This window comes from Carlito syrichta, unplaced genomic scaffold (assembly GCF_000164805.1).
Source record: "Carlito syrichta isolate Samal-C Ts95f unplaced genomic scaffold, Tarsius_syrichta-2.0.1 Scaffold308685, whole genome shotgun sequence".
NCBI lineage: Eukaryota > Metazoa > Chordata > Mammalia > Primates > Tarsiidae > Carlito > Carlito syrichta.
Window position 1 is genome coordinate 361,393 of NW_007252781.1, and position 25,318 is coordinate 386,710.

The 25,318-nt window shown below is 37.3% G+C and overlaps 1 protein-coding gene across 1 annotated transcript in view; it reads left to right on the forward strand.

Moving 5' to 3' along the window:
- The window catches only part of DCHS2 (dachsous cadherin-related 2), a gene marked incomplete at its 5' end in the record, with an annotated part of 154,196 nt that overhangs the window by 37,994 nt on the left and 90,884 nt on the right, over positions 1-25,318 (forward strand). The window contains 7 exon segments of the mRNA XM_008065606.2: positions 7,715-7,919; positions 16,544-16,780; positions 18,804-19,826; positions 20,522-20,565; positions 20,567-20,637; positions 21,967-22,165; positions 23,863-23,962. Coding sequence (XP_008063797.1) covers positions 7,715-7,919; positions 16,544-16,780; positions 18,804-19,826; positions 20,522-20,565; positions 20,567-20,637; positions 21,967-22,165; positions 23,863-23,962 — 1,879 coding nt within the window.

Genomic DNA, 25,318 nt, shown 5'->3' on the forward strand with positions numbered 1-25,318 from the left:
ACTTTTTCCCAGTCTGTGGGCTGTCTCCCTGCTCTCTTGGGACCTCATTAAACTAACAAGCTTCTGCAAAGCCAAATAAACCGCCTCCCAATTTCACCCACATTCCTACTCTATCCTCCCATTGAAGACCCAAGGTGGTGCAATCACTTGTTAGCATTTCCTGGCAAGAAGACTGTCTTTTGGGACATTCTTTATCGGAGTGATTTAAAAAACCTTTGCTTCCATTTCCCTTTTTCTTCTCTGTTGTCCAACATTTCCCAAATACCCTGCTTCACTTTGGTCATGCTGGCTGGAAGACACATCCATCATAAATATCATTGTCTAAACTAACCTTTTCATCACGAGAAGACCATATCATTTGTGTCGACAAACCAGAACCAGAATCTTGTGAAGGCATGGCCGGTAGGTGTTGCTCTTCCTGAACCTCTGGCCATCCTGCTTTTTCTGCATTTTCCCTGAGTTACGAATTTTCAGATGATCTTCTAAACCTTGCACTTTTGTAAAGCTCATGTTGTTAATGGACACTAACCTATTACTTTTGGTGAAAATAAAGCTTAAAAATAATGTTAAAATAATTTTCTGATATTTTCTACCTAAAGTTAGAACTCATAAATTTACTTTCAAATATACAAAATAAATGTGATTATACATTTTGTGATGAGATTGATAGTTTTAAAAATAGTAAGTATTGCCTGAAAATCAAAAGTACAAAATTCTGTATGTTTTTTTAGCTACAGTTCTGGATTTTTCTTACATGTAGATATATAAAAGTTTGTTTTGCAGTTTTTAAATTGGACATGTAAAGTGGCTTTAGAATAACAAACAAATATCTGTGATTTAGAAGATAACAAGTATTAGGTAATTAGAGTTACTCTTACAGATGCAATGCCACTTTAAGACAAAGGTATGACTTCTGTTTTTTGTGTTTGAGGACCAATGCGTGTATATGACTCAAATCGGTCTCAGAAAACAGATATTTGGCAAAGTGTAGAGGAAAAATTTCACCCTCAAATTGAAAAAAAAAATAGAAAGATAAAACCATGGATTTTCAATGATTGTTTTTCAATTATGAAGGTTACTTCTTTTTGGAGAAATGTGTTCAAATGATATATTTAAATGTTTCCAATGCTAAATGTTACGCACATAAACTAAGTTGTAGAATGTGATGAAATTTTTCATGTTATGGTAATTTAAGTCAAAGAAATTCAGAGTAAAATGTCTTTGGGATAAGAACAATTTTTTCAAGAAGTCATTGAATACTTGTCTGATGTCCAGTGCTACACTTCTTTCTTTACATGCATCCTGTCCTCTGAACTCCTCAAGAACTCCATAAGGTAGAGCCTGCTAGTTTCCTTATGTCTCAGAGGAAGCAGCAGATGCTGGAAAAATTCTGTGACTTGTCTCAACTAATATCTTTAGAGGGAGCAGCCAGAATCTGCTCACCTTATCACAATGGAAAATTTAAAATGAGCAGATTTCAAATTCTGAGATAAAACCAAGACCATTAGTAAGAAATTAAAGGACATGGAAAGCATTTTTATTTGTCATCATCTCACACAGATTTTTTCTGGAATTAGATACGCATCTGCTAATTTTTATTTTCCCAAAACTCCAAAATAAAACTAGGCTTCTGGTTTATTATTTAAACAGTATTCATCAGCTATCTTTTTGTTGATTTTCTGGAGAGTAATCATAGCAACACATTGAGATATATATCATGTAAATCAACATTTGGTTACAAGAACAAAAAAAAAATAGATGACTTTCTCCATAAAGGCTGTGATTTCCTTTAGCTGTTGAACCCTAAATAGATGTAAAATATTAATAACAATAATAGAAACATAGGTTTATTCAGCACATTTACCTTGTTTCCTAAAAAAATTAGTGTATGTCTCTTGTCACAGATCTTTCTATGAAGTAAGGGGAAGACAGAAATAATACATGTTTGAAGATACAGTGATATAGAGACATAGTCTATAAATCATAATGAGTATTGTTTAATAAAACTTATAGGAGACCATTGGTCTGATCTGAGCTCCTGCACTTGGCCCAACAGACCAAATGAAAATGAACCAAAATGTGGATTCCATGCTAAAGTTCCACAGTCACCAAGCTGAAATAAAATTGTTTATCTGACCTTCCAAGAAATCAGGAGAGAGAAGGAAATAAAAGCCAAATCCCCAAACAAGCCAGTTTTACTGAAAATGATAAACAAGACCCCTCTGTTTTAACCTCTACAAGGAAAGTGGCTTTGGAATGACCTAAATCTGCTTTTTGTCCTGGTTCTGCTTTCCTAAACCCTTTGCTGTCTCTAAGGTCAACCTTATAGACCCTCTGTTCAGTTCATTGAAACGAGGTGTTGCCTAATTCTAGAACTGCAGACAAAAGCCAGTTAAGATCCTTAAACTAAATTTGTTGAAATGTTGTCTTTTGACGTATTTATTGAGCATTTACTGTTATGTCAGACCTTTGATGTAGGAACTATTTTTATCTTCATTTTATTAATGAGGATGAATCCAAAGAAGATAAACAGCCTTTCCAAGATCACACAGCTAGGAAGTGGTAGCCAACATGTGAAATAAGACAGTCTGGCTTCTGTCTCCATTTCACCATGTGCTTCCTGTGGGTGTTAGTGTAGCAAAGTACCACACACTGGGTGGCTTAATCAACAGAATCTTATTCTCTCACAAGATTCTGGAGGCCAAAAGTCTGCAATCAAGGCGATGACAGAGTTGGTTCCTTCTGGGGACTCTGAGAGAGAAACCCTCCATCCCATGCCTCCCCCTCAGCTTCCGGTGGCTGCTGGCAATCTTTGGTATTCCTTGGCTCATGGCTGCATATCTCCAAACTCTGGCTCCATCTTTACATAGCTGTCCTCTCTGTGTCAGGGTGTCTTCTTGTGTCCTTTCTTCTTATCAAGACAGCAGTCATTGGATTTTGAGTCCTCCTTAAAATGAGGATGATTTTAACTTGAGATCCTGAACTAATTATATCTGCAAAGACCCTATTCCAAATAAGGTCACTTTCTGAGGTTCCAGGTGGGTATAAACTTTAGAGGGACAATTGCCTTTCTAAAATTATGCTGTCTTGAAATAATGGTTGTACTTGATTCTATTCTCTATTATTGATACATTTACAACTTTTACAAGCTCAAGTGAAAGAACCACTCTCAAGTCCAGGTCTTCAAGATTTTGTTTGTTTGTTTTGCTTCAAGAAAATGATTTTCCTTCTAACTGAACATTTGAAACAATGGTTAGGTCTGTTAGTGGTGGTGGGTTGTGTGAGTTAATTCTCTCAAATTATCTGAGTACTTCAGGTGACAAGGTGAGAGAGAACAATAACTAAAGTTTCTGGTCCTCCGTCCATGTCGGCTGGGAATGTATTTGGGCCTCCCCAAAGAGGAGCTATCAATCTAAACCCATGTGGGCGACCTGTGTCAGTATCTGGATTCATAACATCAGGCAGGATTATTTAAAAGATTTTGGCATGTTAACTTAGGGGAACACATTGTAAGCCCCACATCCACAGTTGTGGACAAATGAAAAATATTCATCTATCCAGGACCGGTTTAGAAACCTTTACCATTTAAATAGAGGGAGCTAGACACGTTTGAATGAGGGTGAGTCCATCTTCCTCTGAAATGCTCCTTTGTGGCAGGATGACAGGACAGATGAGCCATTGGTAAACTCTTCTGATGGACTTTTTATACACTCCTTGCAGTGGAATATTGATGCTACTCCAGTTCTCCCAACTTTCCCTTTCCCCAAAAGATTTTTTAATTACTCACTATTGATTCTTCCCTGATACCCAGAATTACCCACTTAATGCCTTGTAGTCCTTAGGAGGGAGAAAAGGGAACTAGTATTGTCTTAAGGATTCAGTATATGTCAGACCATATGCTAAGTGCTTTGTTTATATATATGATTTAATTGTATTCTCACATAAGTTAGTTCTGTACAGTACATGGTATTAGTCTGATTCTATAGTCTGTTTAAAGACTACAGGAGCTTATAGGATTTAAGAAATTGTTCAAGGTCAAACTGGATTGATAGAATCAGGTTTGAACCCAGCTAGATCTGACTCCAAGGATCTGACTCCATGCTCCCTTATTATTCTGTTAATTCTAAAGAATAGATTTCTTGCTTTGCCTTTAGGAAGCAGATCCCCATATGGAAAATATCTAAGATGCCAGATTTATGTAGAAAGTCTGGTTCTGCTAAGATATAATCAAATCATTCACAAATAAACCTAGCACTGAGAACATAAAATTAGCATATAGAATAAGAAATCTAACGTTCATACCATTTGAAGGCAAAGATGAAAAACATCATAAACTTCACTGATTTGATTATGGGATACTGGATGCAGGCGGGAGATCAATATTTGAAATCTGAAATAATGATTATATGCTCTAAATATATCTCTTATTAAAGTGGTCATTTAACCGTCACAGAAATATCATTAATGTATTATCCTAAGCATGCTAACAAGAGTTGGATACATACAAATCTCAAGTCAGGTATTTTCATTGAAAGTTAGAGTATTTTTAGTATTCGGTTTTGTGATATAAACCTTGTGGTTTGTTATGGTAAATACTCTATATCAAGAGAGAGAAAAGGGGACTTAACATGCAAATAATTAGGGTTAAATCTGAGGCAGACTTCTTGATGGGTATCTAGAAGTTAAGAATTATTTTTCTATAGTTATTTAAACATGAAAGTCAGGGACAGGTCTGTGTGGCCTTAAGTTGAGTCAGCCCAATAAATAGATGACTTTTCAGAGTCCCATGAATTCTGTTTTAAACATGAAGGATTACATAGGCACCTGTCTGGCGACTTCCTTTATTAATAGAAATAGGGTGGAATTCAAGTGTAATGTATTAAAATTAATTATATATATATCAATTAGATTAGGACATGTCACCAATGACACAACATTGATTTTACACACTGAAGCTTTATGCTGTGTGGGACAGAGTTGTGGAGTGTTTTTTTTCTCTTAATTTACTGATTTTTAAATATAATAAATTAGGAAGTAGAACTCCTCCATAAACACCCGTCTTCAGCATCCTTTTAGGGGCTATCAATTCTGTCCAATTATCTATTCTTGCATTGGTTCCACAAACTCTTAGTTGTTACAGATGTATACAAATTTTAATATTTGATCTGGAATTCTGCCACCACATTACTCTTCTGTTATGGACTACATGTTTGTGCTTCTCCAAATGTCATATGTTGAAACTCTAGCCCTCAGTGGGGTGGTATTAGGAGATGCGGTCTTTGGGAGTTAATTATGCTTAATTGAGGTCATGAGGGTAGAGTTCCCATAATGGTATTAATGTCCTTAAAAAAAAAGACAGAGTAGAGATTGCTTCCTTTGCCATGTTGAGGCTACGACAAGAAGATAATAGTCTGCAAACAACAAAAAGATAATGGTCTACAAATCAGGAGGACAGACCTCACCAGACCCCTGGTCTGTTGGCATCTTAATCTTGGATTTCCCAGCCTCCAGAACTGTGAGAAGTAAATTTCTGTAGTTTAAGCCACACAGTCTATGGTATTTTTGCTATAGCAGCCAAATGGGCTAAGACATCTTTCATTTTTTTATAATCCTTGTGATTAAAGTCAAGCAGTGACTTTTTCCAGATTGGTGTATTTGCTCATTTGCTCATCCATTCAACAATAATTAGTGAGCACCTTCTCTGAACTTGGCAGGCCCTGGTTGGTTAATGGTAAATGAGACAGATATCATCTTTGCCCTCATGGGCCTTACGTTGTAGAGGGGCCAAATAGGAAAACAGAATACCTGTAGGTTGTGATAGGATTTATGAAGGACACAACTGAGGAGTTTAGATAGAGAGTAACAAGAGCCTATTTTATACAGGTGGTGCAATTTGCTTGGAGAATAATGACATGTGAACAAGGTCACATCAATCAAGCACCACATTCCTTCAGGCCATAGTGAGTATTTCATCTAACTAGTAACTCAAGTCACACCAGTCAGAATTAGGTGAGACCTGTGCCAGTCAGGAAAACAGAAACAATGTTGATAGTAACAGAAATAATTTAATATGGACAGTTGGTTCAGTAGCTAATGGGAGAAAGAGATGGTGAAAAAGAGATGGAGGTTAAGGTTAACACGTCAGAAGTACCTATCACTCCTAGGCTGGAGGAACTGAGGTAAAGTTTGGTGCCTCAAAACTTAGTGTTAACGGGTATGTCCAGCAGAGTTAAGACCTGGACATCTTGGGAGAAAGCACTGCCAGATGGGTGCTGGTGCCCCAAGATACCACTGCAACCGGCTTCCAGATAGATTCTGCCAGTGGGAAGCACTGGCAGGAAATTGCTCAGCATCTCTCCCAAGTCTTTGGCTCTAGCTATACCCCTCAGGGATGCTACCATCAGCTGTACCAGCCATGTAAGTCCCCCTTGGGCAGTCAGCACAGCCCTCACCATGACTCTTCAGGTTATAGCAGCCACACCATGGTGATCTCAGCCCGTGGTGGGCTGTGCCTTTTGAAGGTTGGAACGTGGCTGCAGGCCACCCTCAAGACACTTAAGTGTTGGCTGCATGGAGGTACCTCAGAGCTATGAATTCCAGCCATGCAGTGCCACCTCAGGGCTTCAAGCCCCTACCGTGACTCACTGTCTTAATTTTGGTAGAGGTGGTAAGGTCACTTTTTTTCTTTTTGCTTCTCCAACCCAAGAGAAGGTCATAGCATCTTGCAGTTACTATTCATCATTCTGGTCTTCCTTTTTTCTTTTTTTAGCTTTCCCTTACCCGTGTAATCACTTCCTTTAATTAACTAGACTCTAAAATTCCCAATGTGGCTTTTGTTTCTCTGATTCAAATCTGAACGGAAAAAAAAAAAGTTATATGTTCAAAAAAACATGAGGAGACTGAATGCATAAACATGAGAATTTACTGACAAATGACCCAGCAGCCATGCTCAGGTCTAAGTGTGGCCTATTTTTTGCAGGCATACCTTGCTTGATTGTACTTCACTTTCTTGTGCTTCATAGTTACTGTGTTTTGTACTCAATCTAAGGTTTGTGGATCAAGCAAGTCTATCGGTGGCATTTTTTCAAAAGCACATGGATGGTTGTTGTGGACACTTTGTGTCTCTATGTTGTATTTTGATAATTCTCACAATATTTCAAACTTTTTTATTATGATGATGTCTGTTATGGTAATCTCTGATCAGTAAGCTTTGATGTTGCTATTGCAATTGCTTGGGGATGCTATGAACCACGCCATAGACAATGGTGAACTTACTTGATAAATGGTAACGTGTGCTCTGACTGCACCACTAATCAACCGTTCCCTCATCTCTCTCCCTCTCCTTGGTCTTTCCTATTCCCTGAGAGACAATAATATTAGAATTAGGGTAATTCATAATCCTACAATGGCTTCTAAGTATGCAAGGGAAAGCAAGAATTGCACGTTTCTCACTTTGAATCAAAAAGCTAAAAATGATTAGGCTTAGTGAGGAAGGTATGCCGGAAGCCAAGCAAGCTGAAAACTCGGCCTCTTGTGCCAAACAGCCAAGTTGTGAATGCAAAGGAAGAGTTATTGAAGGAAATTAAAAGTGTACTCCAGTGGATAAATGCATAATAAGAAAGGGAAACAGTCTTCTTGCTGATATGGAGTGGTCTGGGTAAAAGATCAAATCTGTCACAACATCCCCTTAAGCCAAAGTCTAATCCAGAGCAAGGCCCTAACTCTCTTCAATTCTGTGAAGTCTAAGAGAGGTGAGGAAGCTGCAGAAGAAAAGCTGGAAGCTAACAGAGGGTGGTTCATGAGGTTGAAGGAAAGAAACCATCTCTATAACATAAACGTGCAAGGTGAAGCAGCAAGTGCTGATGGAGAAACCGTGGCAAGTTATCCAGGACATCTAGATCAGATCATTGATGAAGATGGCTATACTAAACAACAGATTTTCAATGTACATAAAACACCTTTCTATTGAAAAAGATGTCATCTAGGAGTTTCATAGTTATAGAGGAGAAATCAATGCCTGGCTCCAAAGCTTCAAAGGATAGGTCAACTCTCTTGTTAGAGGCTAATGCAGTTGGTGACTTTAAGTTGAAGCCAACGCTCAATGAAAATCCTAGGGACCTAAAAAATTATGCTAAATCTACTTTGCATGTGCTCTGTAAAAGGAACAACAGAGCCTAGATGAAATCACGTCTGTTTAGAATATGGCTTTCTGAATTTATTAAGTCCACTGTGGACAGCTACTGCTCAGAAAAAAAAAATTGTTACTTTCAAAACATTACTGCTCATTGACAATCCACCTGGTCACTTGAGAGATGTATAAGGAGTTTTGTTTTTGTTTCTTTTTAAGGCTTGCTAACACACCATCTGTAGACTGTGGATCAAGGAGTCATTTTGACTTTCAGGTCTTATTATTTGAGAAAAAGATTTGATAATGCTAAAACTGTCATAGAGAGTGATTCCTCTGATGAATCTAGGCAATGTAAATCCTGAAAAGATTCACCATTCTAGATGTCACTAAGAACATCTGTGACTCATAAGAGGAGGTCAACATATCAATATTAACAAGCGTTTGGAAGAAGTTGATTCCAACTGTCAATAAAGACTTTGAGGGGTTCAATACTTCAGTGGAGAAAGTCACTGCAGATGTGGTAGAAATAGCAAGAGAACTAGAATTAGAAGTGGAACCTGGCCAGGCATGGTGGCTCAAGCCTGTAATTCTAATTTTGGGATGCCAAGGCAAGAGGATTGCCTAAGCCCAGGGATTCGAGATCAGCCTGGGAAACTTGGTGAGACCTCATCTCTACAATAAATAATAAGAAAAAACAATTAGCTGAGTGTGGTGGTGAGTGCCTGTAGTTCCAGCTACTTGGAAGGCTGAGGTGGAAGGATCACCTTAGCCCAACAGATTGAGACTGCAGTGGCCATGAGCATGACACTGCACTCCAGCCTGGGTGACAGAATGAGACTCCAACTCAAAAAAAAAAAAAGTGGAACCTGAAGATATGACTGAATTGCCACAATCTCGTGATAAAACTTAAACAGATGAGGAGTTGCTTCTTATGGATTAGCAAAAAGAGTAGTTCCTTGAGATAGAATCTACTGGTGGAGATGCTATGGACACTGCTGACAAAGGATTTTAGATTTCTGCATAAACTTAGTTGATAAAGAAGTGGCAGGGTTTGAGAAGGACAGCTTTATTTTAGAAGTGTCATTGTGGGTAGAATGCTATAAAACATCACATGCTACAGGAAACTCTTTCATGAAAGAAAAAGCTAATTAATGTGGTAAACTTAATTTTTGTCTTAGTTTAAGAAATTGCCACAGCCATCCACACCTCCTGTAACCACCACCATGAACAGTCAGCAACCATTAACATCAAAGCAACACCCTCCACCAGCAACAAGATTACAACCCACTGAACGCTCAGATGATTGTTTGTTTGCATTTTTAGGCAATAAAATATTTTAAAAATTAAAGTACATATGTTGTTTTCTTAGATACAGTGTTGTTTCACACTTAATAGACTACCACATCGTGTAAACATAACTTTTATATGTATTGGAAAATAAAAACATTTGTGTCACTCACTTTATTGCAAAATTTACCTTCTTGCAGTGGTCTGGAACCAAACCCACAATATCTCCGAGGTGTGCCTGTTTCAGTGCAAGAAAGCCCTTCAATTTCAAAGACAAGGGCATTTACCTATTATGTCAATTTCCTTTGGAAGATATACTTAGTTGAGTATAATGCTTTCATTTAATAAAACACTCAAAATTAAAAAGACTAAAATTTGGGGCTACTGGAAATAAGAATTGAACACTTCAGACAGAAACTAATTCTGTCTGATATTACTGGGAAAATTGTCACCATCCTAATTTATAGGTGAGGAAGGGGAAACCATGGTAGGTTGAATAGTTAGGTCTCTGGACATACACAGAAATTAGTGGAGTTTCTGATGTTATGGAAAAATTACTTGGAACTCAGCAATCAATTAACAGGTTTCTTGTTCACATAATATTTATTATCCCATTATTATAAGGAGAATTTTGGTAGATTGGTATGTCTTACACACATACATATGTATGTATGTATATATAATATTTGTATCATGTATGTGTATATATTAATGTGTGTATATATGTGTGTTGTGTGTGTATACTCTGGATATACCTTACTGCAGACAACCCTAGAGTTTTGGTGTCTACTTCTGAGACTTCTGTGAAAAGAAAAATGGAGGAATATGATAATGGACATTTTTTCCCCAAAATTTAGTGAAAAACTCTGAGATTTACTTTTTATGGTCAGGTGTTCATATGATGTTATTTGTTTTTAATATGCTTGAACGCTGTTGTTGTTTTCTCAATAAGGCACTTCCTTTTGGATGTAGGGCTCCTGACCCTGCCCCATATAAATTCATTTTTTTTTGAATGACGACTATATGCAAGGTTCTAAGCTAAGCCCTCTTGATAATAGATAATGTTTGTGTTGTGTTTACTGTTTACATGTCTCTTTAAACTTTATCTCCTGCTCACCTACAACTGACAGCATTTACTTATAGATTTTTGTTGTCATTACACTTAGTTATTGATCAGTTTGTACATATTTCTTCAGGGTGAAGCTTCTTGACAGTTTTATTTGTATAATTTTCTATATTTGACATAGTGTCTCTCTCTTCCTTTTTTCTATTCCTTCAAATTTATTGAGAACTTTTAATTTGACAAATAATATGGACATTCATCAGCAAAATTTTTTTTGAGATAACAAGAAACTTAATTTTACTACCTGGAATAGCATCCTAGGTGGTACCAAGGATAAGGTAACAAAAATGTCATGTAATTTATGTCTTGCTTCTTGCTCCCGATTGTTAAATTATTATCCTCCCAACCTTTTATTAAACTATCACAATTAAAAATGCTAATTTGAAGATATGGAGGGAAGATCATTAGATACTAAATGATTTTACCAGGAAGAATACTTTTAAATAGCAGAGTGTATATTATATAGATATTAATTTTATTAGACTTCACAGTTTACCATGTGTTACTAGGGCACATTTTGCTAGTAATTTGAATATTTTAAACATTATTTTTCATGTTCAAACAGTTTTATATAGACAGTTTCTCCAGAGTATGTTTATCTTAACCTCAGGGATTCATTTAGTGGTAATAACTTTTTTAAATGTTTTAACTTGCTGTTTCCTTGATATTCATCCTTGAAACTTTTATAGAATAGGTATTCTATTTTTCAAGAAGTGACTTCTGGAATTCTTTTTCTTTTTCTTTTTTTTGAGTTGGAGTCTCATTCTGTCGCCCAGACTGGAGTGCAGTGGCTGCTCCCGGCCACCACAGCCTCGACCTGCTGGGCTCCAGCGATCCTTCCGCCTCAGCCTTCCGAGTAGTCGGAATTACAGGCATGCGCTACCATGCCCGGCTGATTTTTTGATTTATTGTAGAGATGAGGTCTCACCAAATTGCCCAGGCGGGTCTCGAACCCACAGGTTCAGGCAATCCACTCCACCTCAGCCTCCCAAAGCCCAGGATTACAGACTGAGCCACCGAGCCCAGCTTGGAATTATTTTTAAAGTCACATATTATAATGTCTAATCTAACTCTTCACTATAATGTACAAATTTCCTTCATAGCTCTAAAGAAAGGTAATATAAATACAGACATACATACATATATGCATAAATATTTGGTAACAACACATCTTCTTTTTCTGAATATCTTTAATATATATTTTCTATTTACAAAGTTAACATATGCTAATTGTTAAATATTTTTAAACTATAGGAATGTTAGAAGTAGACAGTGAGCTGTCCCATAATCACAACCCACAAAAATGACCTCTCTTACAATTGTTCAGTTCATTTCATATTTTCCGTGACACATAGTTAGTTTTGTATGTACCACATTGTATAGGTGTCGGTGTTTATGCTTATAATTTACATATTATTCTATAATCAAACATTCTCAGTAGGATTTCATGAATTTTTCTTTCACATTAGAGATATACTGTCATTTTAAAGATGTTTATTCAGTGTGATGGTTAATTTTATGTGTTATCTTGAATGGTTCACAAGACACCCAAATATCTGGGTCAACATTATTTCTGCGTATGTCTGTGTGGGAGTTTTCAAAGAGATTGGCATTTTATTGGTGAACTGAGTAAGCAGAGGCTCTCCCTCGTGTGGGTGGTGATAATCTAATTCATTGAGGGCATGAATGGAGCAAAAAGAAAGAAGGTTGAATTTGCTCCCTACCTGACAACTTGAGCTAGACATTGATCTTCTCTTGCCCTCAGTGTTTCTGGTTGTCAGGCCTTCAGAACCAGACTAGAAGCAACATCATTGATTAGCTAGTTCTCAGACCTTCAAGCTACACCACCAGCTTTTCTGAGACCGCAGCTTGCAGAGGGCAGATCATGGAACTTCTCAGTCTTCATAATCTCAGCCCGTTCCTCATAACAAATTTTATTCTATATCTATATCTATCTATCTATCTATCTGTCTATCTATCCATCTATCTATCATCTCCTACTGGGTTGTTTCTCTGGGAAATTCTGATGAATACATGCAATATTAACACAATGAATCGATACTTTAGATTCACTTTGACAACTTTTTCATATAAAATATAGCGTGTAAAGTATTTGTCAGTGGAAACATACTTTTACTTCTTTTGTTTATGCTACATAGTATTCTATTGTATTAATATACCACAATAGATCAAACCATTCATTCTTTTCTTGGTGAATATTAAGATCATTTGCAGTGTTGCAAATGACATCCTGTTAACTTATTTCTGAGTGCTTATGCAGGTATAGGGTAGATTTCTATACTATGAACAATAGTATAGAATATGAACAATCAAAATTTTGGTTAATATCGCCAAAGTACCTTTTTGGATAGTATATAAATACCACATCTTTTATAACTCTGGGTATTATCACTTAAAAGTTTTAGGAAACATTAGAGGTAAAAATGAGGTAATTGCTTTAATTTTGCATTTTAATTATTATTAGTGAGTTTGGGCATTATTATATTTATTACAAATGAATTATTTCTTATTTAAACTACTATACTTTTTTTTTGAGTCGGAGTCTCACTCTGTTGCTCAGGCTGGAGTGCAATGTCACAGTCTGGCTACTGCAGCCTCGACCTGCTGGGCTCAGGCGATCCTTCCACCTTAACCTTCCAAGTAGCTGTAACTACAGGCATGCACCACCATGCCAGGTTAATTTTTTTGATTTAATGTAGAGACGAGGTCTCATCAAGTTGCCAGACTGGTCTTGAACCTGCGGGCTCAGTCAATCCACTTGCCTTGGCCTCCCAAAGTGCTGGGATTATAGGCTGAGCCACTGAATCTGGCCCCTTACTTTTTTTTTTACTTGGTATTTTTCATCTTGATTGCAGAACTCTCTATTTATTATGGATACTAAATTGTTCATATATTTTCAAAATGTCTTACAGTTTTATTGATAAATCACTGAGTAAATTAATGAATAAATGAATGAATGATAAGAAAGATACAAATTGATAAGTAAAGTGCCGCTTGTCAGGTTTTTTAATAGGCTCATGTCCCAGGCCACTGTGGGATCACAGAAAAATGGTAATTAGAACTAAGTAGAGGAAAAGAGAAGGCTAGCTGCACCAAGTGACACTTGAACTGTACTTCAAAATATGACTAGAAATCAAATGGAATACGATGAAGTTGTTCTTGGAAGAGGGTACGGCAATCCAAAGGAAAAGAACAAGGTCTATTCTGGAAATTGTAAGTAGCTCACTTTGCCTAGAGCAAAAGGTAGTATGCAGAGAGTCACGAGATGGAACTGCAGAGAGGAAGAACGGGCAATTTATGAATGGCTTGGTATGTTTCGATAAGGCATTTGAAGGTTACCCTGAAAACATGAGGAGACATTGATATGTCTAGATTTGACTTTCAAGAAGACTATTTAATCACAGGTAAAAAAGTAATTTAGAAGGAATCAGTCTAGAGGCAGGACGACTAGGTTGTGTCTAGTTGAGGTAGATGTTAATTTTTTTCTTATCATAATCATCAAGGGGGCGACATGAAATCTTTAAAAATCTCTCTGTAATTAGAATTGAATTAGTAGTTCTGGAAGACTGTATACTTGGGGAGTGAGAATGGTTGGAGGTACAGAGACTTTTTTATTTCTTCTATAGACACTTTTGTATTATTTGGGTTTTATTTTTTAAAATCAAGTATAGACTGTAATAATGAAAAAATATTCTTTTAAAAAAACTTCACCAATAGCAGATAGGAAAGGTCTGACCTAGTAATCTGTGTGGTAAATATTAAGCGCTTTGTGGACCACCTAACTAGTCTGAATTCAAATTTTAATATGACTGATAAAAGCTAGTATATTAATAGTTGAATATGTTAGTATTTTTCAGTTTTCTAATTAAGAGTGTTTATACCTTGCTTTGTAATTGTCAGATGGTATATCTGGAAGCATGTGTTCACTTTGGGTGTTAAAATTGAGATGATAACTTGAAACATGTTCAGGAGACAGGAACCATGAAGAAAATTACTTAGATAATTAGATAAAGAACTATCAAAATGGTTTAAAAATTTATGCACATACATATGCACGCACGTGTGTGTGTGTGTGTGTGTGTGTGTGGGTATCTTGAATAATTCTTTCCTTCTCTTCATGCAAGATGAAGGAAACAAAATAGTACAACCTGTGCCCTGCTCTTTGTTCTTTCAACATTGTTTCTGTCCGTCCCACAGTTGTTTTCTGATCACAAAAGTAATAGGTATTTTTTAAAGAAAGTTTAAAACAGTACAGAAAAGTTATAAGGTATACAAAGTGTATGTCTCCTTAAACATTTAAACATTTCCCGTTTGCAACCAATTTTTTATGATTTAAAAATGCTAGTATATATATACACACACACGTATAATGTCATACCGTACAGCTTAAGCTTATACAATTTTATTTGTCAATTCTAACAATAAAGCTAGCAAGAAAGAAAATGAGAATGTTATGTTTGGAGCAGGTCCAGTTATGCCAAAGAAAAATATGACATTTTCCATTAAATATCTAATAGAAATAGAAACAAGTATTTGATGTTGTAAGAGTTAAAGTTTGTATTTAAAAAAGAAAGAAATCAAGTGAATATCACCTTTTTAATGCCTAGAAAACTGGTATTCCTGATGCTTTTGCCAGCTTCTCATAAACTGGCAAAGACTGCAATATTCATTCACTTAACTAATCGTTATGGCTGGCCAAACTTTATAAAGGTCAGCCATATTTACTTGTATGTAAATTCACTTAATAAGTTTGCACATGTTTTCTTTCTCATTAAATAAAACTACCTGGTCCATTTCTTAAATTTGGTATATTAGATCTATTTTATATTTTAAAACTAGCATATTAAACGGTAGAATTAACAATATTGATTAATTAGTTTTGTCAGCATTGCTGAATCTCTACCCAACTGAATCATAAACACCTCCTCCTTTTATATACTCTATACTCTTGTCCCCATAGTTTTAGCATTTACTGGCATTTTCTTACAGACAACTTCTCATCAACAAAAATAGAGTGGAATCAGTTGAAAAAGAGAGATACACTACATGGTCTAGTTCAGGGCAGACATCAAATACCTCAGAAGATAAAATTTTAGTTTCATCTTGTAGACTTGGGATTCTGGCACCTGGGAAGGTTGTAACCACCTTACAATCCCATGTTCGTTCATATCAGAATACATTGGACTATGGGATATACTCTGTTTTTCTGTCTTCTTGGGCTGGTGACATGGCATTAAGGCCTAAAAAGGGAACGCAGTTTACATTTTTTTTCTGATGAGTTGATGAACTTCCAAGATGTTTGTGTGCTTGGAAAATATTGCTTACTTAATGGAATTTGCAATACACTGAAGTTCTTTGGAAAATAGATGTATCAGTTGGAGTTCTCCAGAGAACAGAACCAATAGGCTGTTTGTGGATGTGGGTATGAATGAGGAGATTTATTATAGGAATTGGCTCACGTGATTATAGAGGCTGGCGAGACCCCAAGATCTGCAGGCTGAGTCAGCATGTTGAACCCAGCATAGCTGGTGTGTGGTTCCAGTCTGAGTCCAAAGTCCTGAGAGCCAGGAGAACCAATGCTATCGTTCCAGACTGAAGTCCAGCAGAAGGAGCTAATGTTTCAGTTTGAGTCTAAAGGCAAAAAAATCCCCCAATGTCCTAGTTTAAAGGCAAGAAGAATTCCCTTGTGCTCAGGAGAGGGATAGCTTTTTGTTCTATTTAGGCCTTTAATGGATTGAATGAGGCCCACCTACACCAGGGAGGATAACCTGTGCTCAGTCTACAGATTTAACTGTTAATCTCATCCAAAACACCCTCACACACACAGAATAATATTTGACAAGATATTTGAACAGCACATGGTCCAGTTAAGTCGACATATACAACTAAACATTACAGAAAACTTAACAGATCAGGTGTTACTATTGCGCATCAGTATTTATTGCATGTAATCTGTTAATTAATTTTTTATTTCCCCTCTCCAGGAATTATTTATTCAGCATCAACTCTTAGTCATTTGGAATCTATGACGCTTGTGTTGATGGTCTGTGCTCGAGATGGTGGTGGGCTCACAGCTGTCATTAATGCTGACGTCACTGTACACATTCTCCAGACGAGTCTGGCACCTGCTGAATTTGAAAGGCCGAAGTATACTTTCTCAGTTTATGAAGATGTGCCTGAAGACAGTCCTGTTGGAACAGTGAAAGCAAGCGAGCCCTTGAGTAAGTACTTCTTATGCTGCACTGAAGCTCATTATTGGAACATTTCCTGCATTTTCTTGGGTTGCACTATCTTGAATAATTCTTTCCTCCTCTTCATGCAAGATGAAGGAAATGAGATAGTACAAACTGTGGCCTACTTTTTGTTCTTTCAACATTGTTTCTGTCCATCCCACAATTGTTTTATGATCATAAAAGTAATAGGTATTTTTAAAAGAAAGTTTAAAACAATACAGAAAAGTTATAAGGTCTACAAAGTGTATGTCTCCTATAACCCACTCACCAAAACACACACACACCTAATTTTTAATTTTTTTCAAAAATGCATCCTACTGTATTTGTTTTCATACAACTGCCCTTTTCTTCAATTAGCATATACTGAACAACTCTCCAGACAACTGTATGTCATTCTGTTTCATTCAAAAAGTTGCCTAGTATTTCAACTTAGATATGTTTTATTTAAACATTTCCCTTTTACAAACAATTTGAATGATTTAACATTTTTTGCGAGTCCAAACAGTACTTCAGCAAATTGCCTTGTGTGGCTTTTTCACACTTGTAGAGGTACCTCTGCAGAATAGATTGCTAGAAGTGAATTAGCTCTCCAAGAAGATTGTCCTCCTCCCAGTCCTCTTCTGTTCCTTCCTGCCTTCCTTTCCTTAATCTCTGTAAAGTGTACTTGTCCTAGCCGGGCTTGGTGGCTCAGCCTGTAATCCCACGTTTTAGGAGGCTGAGGTGAGTGGATTGCCTGAGCCCGCGCGTTCGAGACCCGCCTGGCCAACTTGGCGAGACCTCATCTCTACAATAAATCAAAAATTAGCCAGGCATGGCACCGCGCACCTGTAGTTCCAGCTACTCGGAAGGCTGAGGCGGAAGGCTCGCCGGAGCCCAGCAGGTCGAAGCTGCAGTGGCCAGGAGCGGCCACTGCACTCCAGTCTGGGCGACAGAGTGAGACTCCAACTCAAAAAAAAAAGAGTACTTGTCCTTCATAGGTAGATGTTATAGAGAAACGTTGACAAAACATAACTTGGCTTCTCAGCTATATAAAAAAGATACCCAAACTATTTTCTGAATGTCTTTCCCTTTATCTAAAGTAAGAAGGATGAAGGAAGATAGTACGACCTATCGCTTGCTTTTTGTCTATTGGACATTCCCTTTGTCCGTCGAAAAAATCTTAAACCATGTGTCCGGTTTTCAACAGGCTTTGGAGAGTTGAGGAAGAAATAAGACATTGCACAGTATTCTCCGTAGATGTAGCATATACAGTCAGGCATCCTTAACGGTAGGAAGCATTCTGAGAAATGTGTCCTTAGGTAATTCTGTCATTGTGCAAACATCACTGATGTGTGTCCTTACACAAACCTAGATGAAATAACCTACTAAACACTTAGGCTCTATGGTACAGTCTATTGCTTCTAGGCTACAAACCTGTACAGCATGTCGCTGTACTGCATACAGCAGGCAATTGTAACACCACAGGAAGTATTGTGTATCTAAACACAGTAAATGAAATTATAACCTTATAATACATATAAGGTACAATGAAAATAGAGTATTATAACCTTATGGGACCAGTGTGCTATATGCAATCCATCAATTTACTGAAATTTCACTATACTCTACATGACTGTATTAATATTTTCTTTCTTTCTTTTTTTTTTTTTTTTTTGAGTTGCTGTCTCACTCCATCCCCCAGGTTGGAGTGCTCATGGCCACCCCAGAGTCAACCCGCTGGGCTCTGGGGATCCTTCTGCCTCAGTCTTCCAAGTAGCTGGAACTACAGGCACGCGCTACCATGCCCAGCTAATTTTTTGATTTATTGTAGATTCAAGGTCTCACCATGTTGTCCAGGCTGATCTCAAACCTGCAGGCTCAGGCAATCCTCTTGCCTCAGCCTCCCAAAGTGCTGGGATTACAGGCTTGAGCCACTGCACCCAGCCTATTAATATTTTCAATTTCAGAGGTTCCAGTAATTACATTCTTTTGACATCCAGTGATTGCTCTCTCCCTCTCTCTCTCTTTTCAGATTCCTCAGAACCAATCTTTTACAGAATTTCTTCTGGTGATCTAGATGGAAAGTTCTTCATTCACCCGTGGCTGGGCACTATTCGCACCCAGAAGCCCCTGGACCACGAAACACAGCCCGTGGTTGTGCTCACAGTGCAGGCGCAGCTTGGCAGCTCCCCAGCCTGCAGCAGCACAGAAGTCAACATAACTGTGATAGATGTCAATGACAATTTCCCAGCCTTTCTCTCCACGTCCGATGAGATTCATATATCCCAGACCACCCTGCCGGGCACAGCCTTGTACCTTGCACATGCAGAAGACAAAGACAGCGGCTTGAACGGATTCATCCGATACACCATTGCAAGCCGGAGTCCAAGCATCTTTGCCATTGACAGGAACCTTGGCGTGGTGTACCTCAATGGGAGTCTGGGAGGGGGCTTGCTAAAGAAGCACAGGCTAACTCTCATGGCCGAGGACCTAGGCATGCCTCCTCGGGCATCCCTGCTCGAGTTGACAGTAGTTGTCGAGAAGCAAGAGCAAAGTCCATCCTTGACTTTTGAACATCTGGTCTATCAAGTGGAAGTTAGTGAGTCTCTCTCACTGATGACACAAATACTGCAAGTACAGGCACACCCACGGGGCCCACAGCGTGAGGCCTCACAGCTTAGGTACTGGCTGGAACCCAGCATAGACGCCGCTGTGTTTGGAATCCACCCTTACACAGGCTGGATTTATCTGCGGCGACAGCTTGACTATGAATCCACACAAACATATCATTTTAGAGTGTCTGCTTGGATCCCGGAGGATAGATTATTACAAAATGTGAGCACTTCAGTAATTGTTCATGTCCTGGATGAGAATGACAATTCCCCTACCTTCTTACATGATGTGTTGTTTTTGAAAGTCGAAGAGAGCCCTGTTCCCCAGGGGGTAATAGGCAAAATTACAGCTATTGACACGGACTCTGGAAAGAATGGACAGCTATTGTATTTCCTTTTGTCTGATGGAAAAGTCTTCAAGATGAACCCTAATACAGGTAGCATTTTGTAGCTTCCACCTATTCCTTTAAAATCAGTATTGAGAAAACTCAAATGTTAGGCACAGCATTAGTACAAACAAGCAATTAAAATTAGGATTTTTAGAAAATATGGTATTTGATTGTAGTTATTGTGAAATTTTTAAATGAAGTAAAAATGGAATAACATTTCACCTATAATGGTTCACACTTCTCTCACCTCACACCCACATATTACCAATATATGACTTTATTCTGAATCTAGTGGGATAGTCAGAACTGGATTGGATACAACTTTGAGCAAAGGCTAATTTTTTTCACCAACCATTCTTTTTCATTTGCAGACATTAAAGAAAATGTCAAAATATATTTTATGAAATATAAGTGTCACCAGTTTAAAACTAGAAACCAATCCATTAACTGAGATTGCAAAATCACTCTAGGAACAAATGCCCCCATTCTCATTTTAGCAAGAGGGAAAAAGGGAATAATTACAGTGGATTTTTTAAGTCTTAATTAAGAAATTAAATATTAAAAGTCATTAAATTTTAAAATTTATATTCTATAAATTTGCAAGGCCTTTATTTTATCCTTACAATGGCATATGTTTACACTGCAAATATTTAGCCTGGGAGACTGAGACTCAGATCGCTCAAGTATGGTGCCCAAGGCCCTGCAGCTAGTGGGAGGTAAGAGGAGGTGACCACTTTGTGCATTTCTGGGTGGCATCATCTATGCCATAACCTGTGTAAACAATGCTGCCACTCTTTAGTAGGACAGAGTTCGAATTCAGTTCTGATGAATTTCAAACCTTTGTTCTCAAGACCCTATTGTGTGATGAGGAGAAGGTGTCCCTTTCTTGCCAGATGAAGATTTTCCCTGGGCACAAGACTTGCCAACAATGGGGCAAGCTGCAGTTCTACCATGCACTCCCTAGGATGAGACCCCTTCTGCAAGGCACAGACCCCACTCAAGTATACAGCATGGCCCAGCTTGCCCTTGACTTCCATAGGGTTTTCTAGGTCTTCTACTTGACTTGGTCGTTCTTTTTTTCTGAAATATGCAAACTGTTTGCTCTCCCATGATCTTCCCTCTCCTGCCATTAGTCCAGTTCCCAGATTAAGAAGGTCGAATGTCCATTCTTGATTTTGTTGTATGGCTCTAAGCAAGTGGCTTAAGTTCAGAGTTCTGTTTCTTTACCATGCATGGAGGCACTCATTCTTGATGTGCCCTGGGTTACCCACACCAACTCCATCTAGGCTGAGCTGCTCGTCTTCTCCATCCCTGGCCTCCAAATAGCTGCTGCCTCTCAGAGTTGGTTCATGAAATAAAAATGTTTGCCATTCAGAGGAGACAGTTTGAAACTTTAAAAATGCAGTTGTGCATATGATCTCTATTAAAATTCCAATTTGAGTAAGCTACATAAATTTAGTTTATATAGTAAACAGTTTTAGTAAACACTACATTTAACCTCACCAATTCAGTGACTTACCCAAATGTGAAGTTATTTTTATCCTTGTTTCAACTTTTGAACAAATACAATGTCATTTTAATTGTATTAGGAGGAAAAAATTCTTAGCAATAGGAATGATTGCTGGTAGCTGCTTTATGTTTACTTTCTTGCAAGTAAATTTTTCATTGGTGGTAAGGAAATCAGTACTTGGCGAAGCTTTGCAGCAGGAGATGGGCTGAGAAAACATTTGTCTACCCAAAGCTATTGGCAATAAGGTGAAGCAGGGATGATACCATGCCTGGGTCATGGCTGACACATGAAGGAAGTTACCAGAGATAGTGTAGTTCTAGACAAGAATAAAATAAGTCTTCTCAAGCACTGAGTTACTCAGGAAGTTACTATCCATTGCTATGCGTGTATTTTGTGAGATAAAAGTAAATGTCTGCATACATAAATATAAATTCATTTTTTTAAAGTTCAAATGGTTGATAGTAGATAATTTGAAATACAAAGAATAACAAATTTAAAGTGGCACTTTCAGGAGCAATTTCTGAAAAGTGGTTTCATTGGTAACCATAAAGCCAAACTACTATTACGTGGTCTTGCTTGGAAGTTGCACATTTGCTCAAATATTTATATTTGGTTTTCCTCCTGCAAACTATTTTTGATTTGGTGCATCTAGAACACAGGGTCTGTGTCTTTTTGTTCTACTCCGTGTTCCTCAGGCGAGTTGATCAGTTGGATAGCATTGGACCGTGAGCATCGGGTACACCATGAGATGACCGTGCTAGTGACAGACCGTGGCTCCCCACCGCGAAATGCCACCATGGCGGTTTACGTCTCAGTCACAGACATCAATGATAACAGACCGTTCTTCCCGCAGTGCCTCCCTGGAAAGGAGTTACATGTCAAGGTTTGTGAAGCGAAGTTGTCATGCAAAGAAGCTGTAGCTGTCCTTAGTCATTTGTTTTGAGCGCCATCTTGTGGTAAAATATGGGAATTTATCACTCAGTCTTGTGACAAAGCATGCTTTTCTAGACCTGGAAACGACTAAATGAGACTATGGATATATGTGCTCTTTGACATTGTGCCTCCAGCGGCTGTGTAATAATGAATTCAATTCTGCCTTTTGTATGCAAACATTATAGTGCATCAGGATCAGTAATGCTCGGACATGGATTGTTTCTCCAGCAATTTATGCAGGTCTCTGGGCAGTGATTCTTATAAGCCATTGGCACCCATTGATAAGATAATTAAAGCAGAGGAACGATCTGTAGCTCCAGAGTGGATGGGGTACATCCAGACATCGTTGAAGCTGATCCTTTTGAGCACATAGGAATAATCCTAATTAATTTACCTTATCTCATCCTTTTCATTTCCATGTTTTTTATGTTTTATAATACACATGATAAATTGGCAATTAGTTCATGCACATAATTAATACATAGCTATATCTTGGATGTGCTTATCATTTTTTAATGGAGGAATATAAAAAGTAAAATTCAGAAGCTACTGCTCCAAAACAATTGAATTGGACATTCAAATGATACTCAAATATGTCTACTGAACAACTCAACAAAGGTATTGAGGAACTTCTAGTGTGGAATTTTGATCATGGGGAAGGTTGTGTATATGTACACAACACAGGGATTAAATGGGAAATCACTGTACCTTCTGCTCGATTATGTTGCGAACCTAAAACTGTTCTTTAAAAAATTTTTCGTTTATTAAAAAAAGGTATTGAGAAACTTAGTAACTTTATTTTTTAAAGTTTTATTTTATTATAGAGATGTGGGGTACAAGTAAGGATTAAGTACCCAAGTAGGCTGCATGCAGGTGAAGTTTGACCCTCATTTCCCCTGGTTTGGGACCAGGTACCTTTGTGTTACGTGCCCCTGCCATCCCTGGTAGTGCCCAGTGACTGCCAATCTCTCCTTTGTGCTAATGTGATTAATGTTCAGCTCCCACTATGAGTGAGAATATGTGATATTCAGGAACTTAGTAACTTTAAACTGACCTTTCAAAGTCGCATTTAAAGAAAAATTCTAACAAGGCAAAACATTATATTAGCAGTATGATTTTTAGTCATATCATTAAAATATTCTGTGGCTTAATTGGGCAACTGGATTGCAAAGTTGAAGTTGAATTTCATGTATGCATTTCAATAACTCAAGATTTTTTAGTAATTAAGGCAAAATGTCCGGCCTGAGGTATGTTTTCTGAAATGAAAGCTTGTGTTTATTTTAAGCATATTTTGACAACAACCTTTAAAAAAATGTCCTGAGAGATGACTAATGAGAATATGCTAGAATTTCTAAAACACTCAGAACTTAAGATTGTTTGGTTAACTTGATTTCCCTTTTTTCCAGAATTAGTTCAATGCCCCAGATAATTTATTCAAATTGAGTGAGAGATTTAATTTTCAAGGATCATTTTTATAGACTTACACCCATGTAACTTTTATATGGTAGACATTTGAATTTTATGTTGATTTTTTTTAAGTTTAAAAATGTTTAGTGTAATGTAATGTGTTCTTTCATTTAAAGTTCCATTGATATTTCTTTTTAAACTCCCACTGACCTATTTGTAAGCCATTTGTTCTAATGACAGGTTCTGGAAGGTCAACCAGTAAATATGTTGGTTACCACTGTGTTTGCAAAGGATCTTGATGAAGGAAACAGTGCAGAAGTTATATATTCACTATCTTCAGGTAAAAGTCACTCTTCATAAAGAATAAGAGCTTTTAGAATTTTCTCTTCGATTTATTAACTACCTGTCTCCTTTTTGGAAAATAGTTGCTATTTTGATTACTCAGAATGCTCTCGTTATCTTTGCAAATAATACCAAATTACAAACAAAATACATTTGCTGATGTCAAGAATCATTTTCATTTTTAAAAAAGAATTTAAAAGTTTAATAAAAAATCATAGTAGCTTTTTGTGTCGTAATGTAAATAGAAACCATTCATCTTAAATGAATAATTTGTGAAAAAATAATGTGAAGTACAAATTTACTTTTATTGGAAGGATAACAGTTGTTAGTGAATAAGAAGTGGTGTTAAGAATAATTAAGAGCTAAAACGTCCTTTTTAATGAATTTTTTATGAAGACGAAATTCTTAGGTTCAGAATAAATCATACCTAGAAAATGTCACATATGTATGCTTTACATGTATGCTTTATTGAAGTGGGCTTAGTTTTATGTTTTCTTTAAGAATGTGTAGGCCTCAGATTTGTTCTAGTGATTTACTTTAGTTGACATCATTTTTATACCACTTCAAAAGACATTGTGTGCTTTGTTATGTTTGATACAAACTTACAGAAGCAGGAGACAACATTGTCCTTAAATGCAGATCATTTAATTGTCTTCATGGAAAACCCAAGAAAGGTTACAGGCAAACCATTGGGGTGAATAAGATAGCAGATTTTCTAGAAACAACATCAACATCCAAAATTCAGCATTTTAAAAAACTCAATTTTTCAAATATCTCATTTACTATGGGAAATTCACAAAGAAAATCATAAGGTGTGGGGACAGATCTACTGTGAAGCGAATGAAACTTAAGTTTCAGGATACTATACTTGCCTAGACTCCTCCGGGTAGAAGGAGAAATGAGCAATTTATTTCTGTAATAATGTCCTATTTTTCATAAGAAGGGCCCTCAAGTTATATAATTTTTTTCAAAACTCCCTAATACAACGTGTCTCTATTAGGGGCATAGGGAAAACTCCAGTAAAACATGTGTAAGACTTTTATGTAGAAAATTACAAAATAATAATGAAAAACATAAAAGAATGAAGTGCAGAGCTATATCGTGTCCATGTTTGGGAAGCTTTGATAGCCTAAAGATAACAATCCTGCCGGGCTCGGTGGCTCACCCTGTAATCCTGCACCTTTGGGAGGCTGAGATGAGTGGATTACCTGAGCCCGCAGGTTCGAGACCCACCTGGGCAGTGAGACCTCATCTGTACAATAAATCAAAAAATCAGCCAGGCGTGGTAGTGCATGCCTGTAATTCCGGCTACTTGGAAGGCTGAGGTGGAAGGATCACCAGAGCCCAGCAGGTC